Source organism: Heterodontus francisci, chromosome 25 (assembly GCF_036365525.1).
Source record: "Heterodontus francisci isolate sHetFra1 chromosome 25, sHetFra1.hap1, whole genome shotgun sequence".
Lineage (NCBI taxonomy): Eukaryota > Metazoa > Chordata > Chondrichthyes > Heterodontiformes > Heterodontidae > Heterodontus > Heterodontus francisci.
In genome coordinates, this window is record NC_090395.1 from 60,224,918 (window position 1) to 60,237,839 (window position 12,922).

Here is a 12,922-nt window from a genome sequence, read left to right on the forward strand (position 1 = left end):
CAGTTGTACACAGTTTGATGCACAAAGGTAGCTTTGTTTTTTGTAACTAACTTTGTATGGTTGGTGTGCTGTTTTCTTTTAAAACTTCTGGTTTTCATACAGTTCATAATGAGTTTTGTAGTGCATCAGTAGCAGCATGCAATTTACAGATGCTTGTCATCTGACTATAAAGTAATTACTTTCCAAATGATTTCTCTTCGATCAAAGAATGAGGTTTATTTGTAGAATAAATGTGAATGCTAATTTCATTAATTTTTGTAAGGATGCATTTTGCCTAGGTTTTGCTCCCTGAACGCGAAGTTCATTGGTGCTTTGAAAATAAGAAATTACTTTTTTTTCCCACCGCTGTGCATGGGAACGATCAGTGAAATTCAGCCCCTTAGAATCAGAATTTTGCATTGAAACACGTTTTTTCTTTTTACAGGATCTCCTGGAATAAACAGATTGTTAAAAAGAAAATTTGGAGTTACAAGATGCTCTTCTTGCCAAACAAACAGCACCTTAATACTTGAGAGATGCTGTTGCCTCCATCTGATATTCTCTATCAAGTACCTACATTCTGATTTTACAGCATCATGCAAAGGCAATGTGATGTATCTAAATTGGCAATCTCAAATTTCACAGATGAGACTGTTTCTGGTCCTGGTATACTGGAACTATTTTTGAAAGCTTTGTTTCAGGTGAGGGAAGGTTAGGGGAGAGGTGAATGAATTGGTGTGAATTTTTTTTTAAAGGGGAAAATAGTGGTTTTGGATTATGACTGATTGATTAATTTGCAGAACTACATTTTTTAAATTTGCTTCTGGATACATAACTGCAAGCTCTTGTGGACTTTTTATGTGATTAAACATTCTTGAACCAACATTCCTTTTATTTCTCACCAAGGTTGACTTGCGGTACAATATAAATGTGAGCAGTGAATTTTTAAATTAATGCAAATGCTACATTGTGGAAAATAAATTCCACTGAATCCAGAATCCTAGATAATGAGCTCAAATAAAATTTGGTCTTCAATTTACAGTAGTAGGCATTTATTGTGGCAATGCTTTTTCCAAAATGTCTGAAAATGTTATGTTTATTAACCTCAGAATAACTTCCCTTGTATAACTATTTTAGTTTCAGACTTCTTAATTAGGAAAGTTAAGTCTTCAAGAGCAATGTCCTGCTAAGAAGTCTCTTTTATTTGTACACATCTGTGTCCTTAATATGTGTAAGAAGTATTAGAGATACGCATTAATTCATGAAACACTTCATTTTATTAAATGAGATGTACTTAGTTGATTTCAGAAGTTCATTTACCACTTGAAAGTCTTGTGCCTCATTCCACGAAAAAATGATTTGAGGGCTTTTCACATTTAGAATATCAAAACCGTAATCAATTGTCAACTGTAATTTAATTTTTTTTGATTAAAAACTAATGCTTGTGCCCTGACTTGCTGCACTTTTGCGGTTTTTTTCATTGCTGCTATAAAAGAACAGTAGGCATAGAAACAAAGTACAATATATGGTTTATAAAAGTAACTTAGAATGCCATCAGGTATGTACCCAGGTACATTTACAGCAGAAATTGTTCCAGCTAGTATTCTACCTTTATCTGTATCAATGGTAATCTGTGAAATAATTTGAAATCATTGTATCCATGTACTTTAGGGTGGTTTATATAGAAATGTTATCCAGTTTCAGAAATAGCCAGTTGAGTGTAATATGTACTGAATTTGCTTGGTGAATACCTATTGCAGTGCTCAGTCTATAGCTGCTAATTTATTTGCTTTGATTTTCTTTCTTCCTTAACAGTGTTAGCTTTTGGAATTGGGAAACTTAGCATTTCATAATGTAATATTATTGTTTTCCCTTTATAAAATGATATTGCATTGTTTTTGCTTGCTTATGGGTTCAAGTGCTTTGTGCTACTCTTCCTTTGTAAACTGCTTGGGAAAAATTCCCGATAGAAAAGTTTTACAGTACATATTGTAAATCCAACAATCAAACCCCAGCCATGCAGCAAGCATATGCTCTAAGAGTGCATGCATAATATGTAGGACTCGGTACTTTTTTGTAGTGCTGTATAAGAAGCTGTTGATTACCTCTATGTACATGTTCCAAGACGCATCTTCTACTCTATCCATGTGTGACTTTAAGAATAGATTATTCCACTAAATGCTCTCTAATTATTTCCTCATCTCTTTTTCTTCTATAAGCATGACATTGTACAGTTTCAGATTTTGGTATTTAAAATTACTGAGCAATTTTATAACTTGAATGTGACTGTTGAATATTCAAGTGAATGTGCACGTTGATTGAACATCATATATGCTTGACTAAGGCATAGATTCCGTAAGAGTGTAAATTTCTATTTGATCCATCATGGTTACTTGCAAAAAGTTTTCACTATTTTTATTTCATTTCATCTTTATTGCCCTAAGTCAAATGAGGGTAAGGATACAAAATCATGGATTTCAGGAAGTCTTAGTATAAGATGTATGTTTAAGATTCTGAATAGCCTTAAACTCACAGAATCATGGAATTGTTACAGCGCAGAAGGAGGCCATTTGGCCCATCTCGTCCACACTGGCTGTCTGAAAGAGCAATTCCCTCAGTCCCACTCTCCTGCCTTCTCCGTATAACCCTGCACATTTTTCCTTTTCATATAACTGTCTAATTCCCTTTTGAATGCTTCAATTGAACCTGCCTGCACCACTTTCGCAGGCAGCGCATTCCAGACCTTAACCACTTGCTGCGTGAAAAAGTTTTTCTTGTCACTTTTGCTTCTCTTGCCAAATGCTTTAAATCTGTGCCCCCTCGTTCTCGATCCTTCCACGAGTGGAAACAGTTTCTCTCTCTACTCTGTCCAGACCCCTCATGATTTTGAATACCTCTATCAAATCACCTCTCGGCCTTCTCTTCTCCAAGGAAAACAGTCCTAACTTCTCCAATCTATCTTCATACCTGAAATTCTTCATCCCTCGAACCATTCTCGTGAATCTCTTTTGTACTCTCTCTCCAATGCCCTCACATCTTTCCTCAAGTGCGGCACCCAGAATTGGATGCAATGCTCCAGCTGAGGCCGAACTAGTGTCTTATATAAGTCCATCAAAACTTCCTTGCTCTTGTATTCTATGCCCCTATCAATAAAGCCCAGGATACTGTATGCTTTATTAACTGCTCTCTCAACCTGTCCTGCCACCTTTAATGACTTATGCACATATGCACCTAAATCCTTCTGCTCCTCACCCTTTTAGAATTGTGCCCTTTGTTTTATATTGTCTCTTCATGTTCGTCCTACCAGAATGAATCACCTCTCATTTCTCTGCATTGCACTTCATCTGCCACCTGTCTGCCCATTCCACCAACTTGTCTATGTCCTTTTGAAGTTCCACATAATCCTCCTCCTCAGTTCACAATGCTTCCAAGTTTCGTATCATCTACAAACTTTGAAATTGTGCCCTGTACACCAAAGTCCAGGCCATAGAATAGAATTAACTTCTGGATCTTTCTGTATTTGAGGAATTTCTAGAGTGACTTAAACATGTATATTTTCATGGTTTATAATTTTGCTGATTAGAAAACATCATAAACTAGAAATGAATTACTTGCTGTTGTATATTTCAAGAAACTTTGATCAAGCTATATTCCGCAATCTGCATCCAATTCATTGAGTGCATAAGAGCACGAGTTCGGTTTGACTACTGCAATTGCACGTCCACTTAAATTGAACAATTAAATTTTATTGCTAAGAAGGAGGCTATTCAGCTCATAACATCTGAGATGGGTCTTTGCTAGAAATAATGTAAAACAAATCGCACTGCCCTGCTGTGTCACATAGCCCTGTATTTTACAACGTTCTTTGTAGCTGCAATAGTCAGATGCAAAAGGATGTTGTGCTGTTAGCTTTGGATAGTACAAGTCAAATCTTAATCTGTTCAACAAAACTGGGATGGGTTTGTTATGACAAGTTGCATCTAATCAGCCTTGACCCAAAATGGATGCATGTAAAACTGCTTGCTTTGCATTCAATTTCCTTTCTATCTGGTGTCAAAGATTTTTACTGCTTTTAGAAACTGCCATCTTCCTTCAAGTACAAACGGGCTGCCCGCCCCAGGCCAATCAAGGCCCTTAAGTGGCGTGTCCGGTTGACGTGAAAGGCCGCCCAGTGATACCTGGTGGCCATCCAGTATACCACGTGGGGGACCTGACAATTGGGCATAGGGTGCTTGATTTGAGGGCTGACCCCGCCTCCCCAACCACTCCCAGGACCCGAGATGCCTCCCTCTTTTCCCCCCCCCCCCCCCCCCCCCCCCCCCCCCCCCCCCCCCCAAATGACCACCTTTGCCTTGCCGGGCCACAACCAATTGCCTGGTGAGGCAAACCAAACTTACCTCAGTCTTGGCTCCGTGTCCTCAGCTGGAATGCAGTCCCAGCAGTGGCCACCGCTCCCGTTAGCACTGCTGGGACTGAGAGCTGTTGCCCCAATGATTGGCAGGCAGCTCAATGCAGTGGGACTTCCTCCCTCAAGTGGGTGGAAGTCCTGCCTCTGAACAATTAAAGCCCGGGGACCCATAAAATGTGGGTCAGATCTCTGGGCTGGGTGGATGCAGGTTCGCCACCGACTTTTACTTCGCTGGCCAGCTCCCATCCGCCCGTCGTAAAATCCAGCCCAAAGGGTTTATGTCCACAGTATTCTATCTAATATCACCCTTAAGCTCAATGCTGTTTCACTCATCGCTAAGTGCTTCCAGCAATAAAATATCAATTGGGACATACAAATCCTTTTTTTTTCTCTAAACCCCCCCCCCCCCCCGGACAGGTGTGCTAAAACATGTTTTAAACCTCCTACACTTGTACACTTGTTAGCTGAGATTAGCTGACACAATGGGTATCAAATTTTGGGACCTTTCTATTTATATGGCTACTCGCTAGATGAATGGGGAACTTCTACTATCTAAGCACTGATTTGGCGGGGTGGGTGGCGGGAAGTGATCCTCCTTTTGAGGCGCTCTCGATGTTCCATGAGAAATGTAGCCATGAAATCTATTTGGCGCATAATAACAATTGATTTTTTTTCTTGATTTGGATTTTGTTCCATTAAAAAAATGGTCTTGGTTTGCTTAAGATTTTGACATATTCAGAAGCTCATTTGTCTAGTCACTCAATCTTGCATTTCAGATCTAATCCACTCTAGCACATAGTTTTCAATCTGATCCTGATTCACATAGATCTTGTGATCAAATCCACTGTTTCGTTGCTTTCTTTGTTTATTAAAGGTGATATTTTGCTAACAATACAAACTGAGAAGATTGTTGACATTTAGCACTTTTGAAAAGAAAGAAATCCACAGGTTGCAACTTAGCTGCATAAATTATCACCATTTTCCACTTCATACGTCTTCAGATGATCACTTGTGTATACACTGCATTATTCTTAATTGACTGCCTTTGACAGAGGGAATGGCTAATTCAGATTTGATAGTTGATTTCTACATGTTGCATGAGCTAAATATTTTTGTCTAGTTTAGAACCTATTGGATTCTTTTTTTTAACGGAGCTTTTTTGTGCAATGCAATAAATCCATGACTTCAGGACTAAATGAGTTTACCCGTGAATTTAATTCCATATAGCCAGATGAATTGGGAAAAATGCATTGGTTAGAAATAGTAGGGGAAATGTGCGAGGTTTTTTGTGGATGTCCTCAAAGATCACTAGTGAAAAACATGGAAGAGTTGAAACAAATCGTTACTAAGTAAATATATAGTTCTCTTGATTTCATGTGTCCCCATCAGTTTTCATAATTTTTAAAAGAAACCTGATTTCTTTTGTTTACTTGTATCTAATTTCCTCGATGTTGGAATTGGAAATAAACTGGAAATAATTTAAACATAGAATTAATTAAATACAACTTGTGCTTTAAAAATTAAGTACAATATGTAATTTATTTTTACTGACTGACTTCTTTCTTGAGCAAAGTCGATCATTGTATTCCATTGTTAATCAGTCCCTAAATGTTTTGAATAAAACTGGTTGTTTTTCTACATATTTTAATTTGTACAGTACAAATGGAAAAAGCCTATGGAAAGCAATGTAATACATGGTGATATGTTTCAACAGTTGAGACTATTAAATTTTACTATATGGTTTTTAAGGCATAAGTCATGATCTGTATTTCAGATGTATTGGAGTTAATTTATGACTTGATTTCAACAATAATTTTAACTAGACCTAACCAGAGGGTTTTCACAAGCCAATAGAAAGCACAATATGTTGTGAACATTGTTGAATTAATTGTTTTATCCTCTGAATGCTGGTATATTTTCAGTGATTAAAGCTCAAAGCATTTTTGTTTTCTAACTTGTGAATAAAATCATCTGGATCTTCACTATTTGGTATTCATCCTTCCTGAATACAAACCCTGCAGAGAGGAGTGACATTGCCCTGGGCCATGTTATGTTATGATCATTTAAATTCATATATTTTTGCAAAATCATAGCTTTGAAACTTAAAATTGGAGTCCTACCATAAAATACATATTTTTATATTGAAAATGTTTGAACACTGTTACTTGTGATTTATTTTTCTGTCCACAACAGCCATTTTTTTTTATTCATTCATGGGATGTGGGCATCGCTGGCTAGGCCAGCATTTATTGCCCATCCCTAATTGCCCTTGAGAAGGTGGTGCTAAGCTGCCTCCTTGAACCGCTGCAGTCCATGTGGGCTAGGGAGACCCACAGTGGTGTTGGGAAGGGAGTTCCAGGATTTTGACCCAGTGACAGTGAAGGAGCGGTGATATTGTTCCAAGTCAAGATAGTTTGTGGCTTGTAGGGGAACTTGCAGGTGGTGATGTTCCCAAGCATTTGCTGTCCTTGTCCTTCTAGGTGGTAGAGGTCGCGGGTTTGGAAGGTGCGGTATAAGGAGCCTTGGTGCGTTGCTGCGGTGCATCTTGTAGATAGTACACACTTGCTGCCACTGTACATTGGTGGTGGACGGAGTGAATGTTTGTGGATGGGATGCCAGTAAACGGGCTGCTTTTATCCTGGATGGTGTCGAGCTTCTTGAGTGTTGGAGCTGCACCCATCCAGGCAAGTGGAGAATATTCCATCACACGCCTGTAGATGGTGGACAGGCTTTGGGGAGTCAGGAGGTGAGTTACTCGCCTCAGGATTCCTAGCCTCTGACCTGCTCTTGTAGCCACAGTATTTATACGGCTATTCCAGTTCAGTTTCTGGTCAATGGTAACCCCCAGGATGTGATTAGTGGGGGATTCAGCGATGGTAATGCTGTTGAATGTCAAGGGGATATGGTTAGATTCTCTTGATTGAGATAGTCATTGCCTGGCACTTGTGTGGCACAAATTTTACTTGCCACTTATCAGCCCAAGCCTGGATATTGTCCAGGTCTTGCTGCATTTCTACATGGACTGCATCAGTAATCTGAGGAGTCGCGAATAGTGCTGAACATTGTGCAATCATCAGCAAACATCCCCACTTCTGACCTTATGATTGAAGGAAGGTCATTGAAGCAGCTGAAGATGGTTGGGCCTAGGACACTACCCTGAGGAACTCCTACAGTGATGTCCTGGAGCTCAGATGATTGACCTCCAACAACCACAGCCATCTTCCTTTGCGCTAGGTATGACTCCAGCCAGTGGAGAGTTTTCCCCTCGATTCCCATTGACTTCAGTTTTGCTCGGGCTTCTTGATGCCATACTCGGTCAAATGCTGCCTTGATGTCAAGGGCAGTCACTCTCACGTCACCACTTATCACTTTCTAAATTGCAGAAGTGAAATTTAAAAACAGTTTAGCCATAATGTCGTGGAAAGTTTGTTTTATGTTGTATTTCAAATGGGGGAAAAATACTTGATCCTAAATGTCTTAAAGGAACTATGACCTGAGGGCATATTATCTAAATCAAAAGGCATATGCACAACACAACCTTTTGTGAGGTGTCCTTGCATTTTCAGTCTGTGATTCAACTTTTCCTTCCTTCTGCTGCGAGTAGCTTCTTTCTGCTTCTGACAGATGCTGTTTGCCCAAAAGTCATTACAGTAAATGCTTGTTTTTAAATTTTGGGACTCTTCTGGGTGTTCAACTGCAGTACCTTTTGGGCCACTATTAAACTAGGTATGGTTTTATTTAGCCATAAATTAATTTTAATGCTCTTGTAAAATGTTTACAAGCCCCCTCGGCATAAAGAAGTGAATTTCCAATAGCTGCCTTGCCAGGAATTTGACGACTGAAGTTTGGAAGTTTGGAGGGTGCTATCATGCTGATGTTATAACTTAGAAAACTGCTCACTAAATGGTCAACAAATGAGAGGGGAACTGGCCACAGCACCAGAATAGCTGTGTTCATTCTGCACTTTAATGAGCCAGCCTGTTAAATTGACAGTGTTTTAATATTGTCATCATGACTGATGAATTCTTGAAGCTGGTTTTGGTGTCCCTTGAAACTTAAATCAACTTCATCAACATTTTGCAAATATTAAAAAATGGTCTAATGATTTTGCTGAAGCCTGAGTCAATTGACTGAATGAAAATTAGCTATCACCTTTTCTCATTACATTAATATATTTACATACTCAGTTTTAAGTGTAGAGCTTACTGAATTTAAAAAGAACATGCCACCAAGTGATGTAGCTGTAGCAATTTGTGGTATACATGCACCATAACCTGATGGCTGCCACCAAAACAAGTAAGTTTTTTATTTAAAAAAACACCTAAGTGAAGTAAGGAGGACCATTATCACCACACGTTTAACTCCAAATTGAAATCCTCTTCCCCAGCTAGCTGTCCAGGGACATTTAGGCAGCTGCAGTTGATCGGTCTGGTGTAAATAAAGCCCAGGGCCCAATATCAGGAGTGCCTCAGGCCTTCCTGTCCCACCTCCCTCCTGAGCACCCCTTTCATCCCCCTCCTTCATTCTAATCTTTCCTTTTTATGACTGTCGACGGTCACCACCAGAAAATGCAGCATGGACCTTGTCTCTTCATTGACTAAGTTCAAAAGGCACCATGCCATAGCCTACAGGCTGGATGCTTCCACTGGCTTGTGCACTGCAGCTATTACCACAAAGCACTTCCTTTCCTGTTATAACATCCACCAGCTCCCACCGAAAAGGATGTGAGGAGGGAGGGAGAGGAAAAACTGGAAAATACACAGAATTGTGAAAATGGCATGGGGAGAGGGTATGAAAGAGATGCATACAAAGAAATAATCTGCAATACAAGACTTGTGAGAATTTACCATTAGAAGTGCTAAACAACTACTAAACAGAAGCTCTCAAGTATGCAATAAGAAATTTTTATTTAATTTGGAGAAGTATTTAAGATTTGACATTAAATACAAATAGGATTATTCACTTTGGGTCAAATGGAACTTTGAATTTATCTTAACTTCTTAGGCTTTCCAATCCAAAAATTGGAAACCAATAATCCAAAGTATTCAGCTTATGGCCAAAGTGCAGACAGCTCCTTGCCACTACTTACTAAAATCAGGATGTAATGGAATGAGGATTCAAATACCAAAATCAGTATTTTTTTTTAAAGAGATACAGCACTGAAACAGGCCCTTCGGCCCACCGAGTCTGTGCCGACTATCAACCACCCATTTATACTAATCCTACACTAATTCCATATTCCTACCACATCCCCACCTGTCCCTATATTATCCCTACCACCTACCTATACTAGGGGCAATTTCTAATGGTCAATTCACCTATCGACCTGCAAGTCTTTGGCATGTGGGAGCAAACCGGAGGAAACCCACGCAGACACGGAGAACTTGCAAACTCCACACAGGCAGTACCCGGAATTGAACCCAAGTTGCTGGAGCTGTGAGGCTGCGGTGCTAACCACTGCGCCACTGTGCCGCACCTTAAGAAAAAAAAACTAAAGGTAATGTTTTGAGATTCATGCCATAGTTGTAACTAATGGAAACATTTATCCCCTTGATTCTTGTTTTTGGTAATGATTAATTACTCTTAAATTTTATTTATTTTTCTACCTTTTGCTTGCTTCTAAATTGTGTGGAGTATTCAATGATAATTTACAGATCTAAAATACTTTTATCATTTATCTGCATTCTGGTTTAAGCGCCAGTTGTAGCATATACATCCATCGGAAAACACCAGTCCCTCAGGGCAATCTCTGGATGGTCAGGTGGTGAGCATGAATACAGAATTTCGTAGTGTTAGTTTGATTATTTGCAGGCACTGGAAGTGGGTTGGGAAGAAGAGCAATTTCTCCATTACAAATCTGAGCCAGGGAACTATAGACCTATCTCCCTGATGCTTGTTATTAGCAAGAATGTTAGAAGGGATTGTAAGAGAAGCCCTTTATCATTACTGGGAAAGGGAAGGAGCCATTCGAAATTCACAACATGGTTTGCAAAACAAAAGATCATGGCGGACACATCGAGTTTTTTTTTGATTCTCACTTGGGTCATGGATGAGGGAAATCAGGTAGAGGTTGGTCTATGTGGACTTTCAGAAAGCCTTTAATAAGATAACCTAGTGTGAGGGACTTTAAGGTGAAACTTCTTGTATCAGCAATAATTTGAAATGCTGCATTAAGAATTGGCTCCAATGCCACAGCCAAATTGTTGTAGGTAATGAATGTGGTTCAGTTGGGAGGCACATTACTAGTGGTGTCCTACTTCTGCTGCCTATCTCTTAAGGAGGTGGTGTGGTTCATATTTATGGAGGAGGGGAGGGGAGGGTGATGGGTACTATTTCACACCACCCTAATGGGGAGTTGCCACTTTTTTAGGCCAATTGCAACACATGCAGCTTTTATCAAAGACCAATCCATCAGCACAGCGATCATGGGTGGTTAGCTGATCACAGCGGTAAAATTTGGTAGGATCTTGTGGGTCACCGTAAACACCAGCTGTTTTATTGAGGCACCATGTCCCATTAATACGTACTTCTACGCTGCCATCACTTTTGCTCTTAGTAATTCCACTGCTGTGAACATTAGAAGATGAATTCAATGTTGATGTTCCACAGGCTGGAAGAGAAAAATGCAATAGCATTTAATATTTACTGAGATTCACTCTGTTAAATAATTCTTTAAGATAGTTAGTTGGAGTCATGTGACCAAACATTGCACAGAAGAGAGAGATGCAGTAATGCTGGTGATTTGTTAATTATTCCACTTTTGCATAATGCCTTATGTTCCTTGAACATTAGATGTAAATGTTTCTATTGTGTGTTTTGCTTTACAAAACTTCAACCAACTTGCAACTGATTGTGTTCTTTTCTTTTGTTCTTTCATGGGATATGAGCAATACTGACAAGGCCAGCATTTGTTGCCCATTCTTATTTGCCGTTGACAAATGAGTGGCTTGCTAGGCCGTTTCAGAGGGCAGTTGAGGGTCGATCACATTGCTATGGGTCTGGAGTCCTATGTAGGCCAGACCAGGTAAAGGTGGCAGATTTCCTTCCCTAAAGGACATTAGTGAACCAGATGGGTTTCTGCAACAATTGATGTTTCATGACAACATTAGAGACTAGCTTTCAATTCAATTTTTATTAATTAATTGAATTGAAATTCTACCAGCTCCCATGGTGGGATCTGCAGCTGTATCCCTGGGCCTCTGGATTACTAGTTCAGTGACAAGTAAAACTTCAAAGGCTGCAACTAGGACTTGTGAAAATTCAGCCCTACTGCTGTAGGTTAGAAAAAAAACCTCTGCTGATTGGAGTCATACCTAGCACAAAGGAAGATGGTTGTGGTTGTTGGAGGTCAATCACAGTACCAGGACATCACTGCAGGAGTTCCTCAGGGTAGTGTCCTCGGGCCAACCATCTTCAGCTGCTTCATCAATGACCTTCCCTCAATCATAAGGGCAGAAGAGGGGATGTTTGCTGATTGCACAATGTTCAGCAGCATTTGCGACTCAAATAATGAAGCAGCCCCTGTCCAGATGCAACAAGACCTAGACAACCTCCAGGCTTGGGCTGCTGAGTAGCAAGTAACCTCCGTGACAGGCAATGACCATCTCAAACAAGAGAGAATCTAACCATCTCTCCTTGGTGTTCAATGGCATTACCATCACTGAATACCCCATTATCAACATCGTGAGGGCTATTGACCAGAAACTGAACTGCACCAGCCCACATAAATGCTGTGGCTACAAGAGCAGATCAGAAGGTAGTAATTCTGTGGCGAGTAACTCACCTCCTGTATCCCCAATGCTTGTCCACCATCTACAATGCACAAGTCAAGAGTGTGATGGAATACTCTCCACTTGCCTGGATGGGTGCAGCTCTAAGAATGCTCAAAAAGCTCAACACCATCCAGGATAAAGCAGCCTGCTTAATTGGTGCCCCATTTACCACCTTCAACTTTTACTCCTTTCATGACCAATGCACAGCGGCAACAGTGTATACCATCTACAAGATGCACTGCAACAACTCACCTACACTCCTTCAGTAGCACCTTTTGAAACCCATGACCTCTATCACCTGGAAGGACAAGGGCAGCAGATGCATGTTCCCCTCCAAGCCACACACCATCCTGACTTGGAACTATATTGCCGCTCCTTCACTGTCGCTGGGTCAAAATCCTGGAACTCCCTAATAGCACTATTGGTGTACCTACACCCCAAGGACTACAGCGGTTCCAGAAGGCAGCCCACCACTGCCTTCTCAAGGGCAATTGGGGATGGGCAATAAATGGTGGCCTACCCAGCAATGCCCACATCCCATGAACGAATTAAAAAAAAAATTGTTCCATTTTCAGGGAGGATGAGAAATTTCCTGCAAGTTAGAGGTTGGTATATTCACTTTATAAAGTGATTTTCTCTTGGGTTCTATAATCTTTGAACTTGTAATGAGTTGAGGATTTGTTAAATTGTCCAACCAACTTCAGAAATAGACATATATTAGCAGCCTTTAAATGTGTTTGATTTAGTAGCAATGAATCACGTT

General features: G+C 40.1%; 2 protein-coding genes across 2 annotated transcripts in view; one reads left to right on the plus strand and one right to left on the minus strand.

The window, feature by feature from the left end:
* Positions 1 to 4,276, plus strand: part of sort1a (sortilin 1a) — an 85,925-nt gene extending 81,649 nt beyond the window's left edge. Inside the window, exon 20 of the mRNA XM_068057294.1 lies at positions 425 to 4,276. Within this exon, the coding sequence (XP_067913395.1) occupies positions 425 to 439 (15 nt within the window). The 3' untranslated portion in view covers positions 440 to 4,276. The remainder of the gene's footprint in view (positions 1 to 424) is intronic.
* A 5,001-nt stretch (positions 4,277 to 9,277) lies between these two features.
* Positions 9,278 to 12,922, minus strand: part of LOC137383911 (acidic mammalian chitinase-like) — a 50,461-nt gene continuing 46,816 nt past the window's right edge. Inside the window, exon 11 of the mRNA XM_068057295.1 lies at positions 9,278 to 10,997. Coding sequence (XP_067913396.1) covers positions 10,732 to 10,997 — 266 coding nt within the window. The 3' untranslated portion in view covers positions 9,278 to 10,731. The remainder of the gene's footprint in view (positions 10,998 to 12,922) is intronic.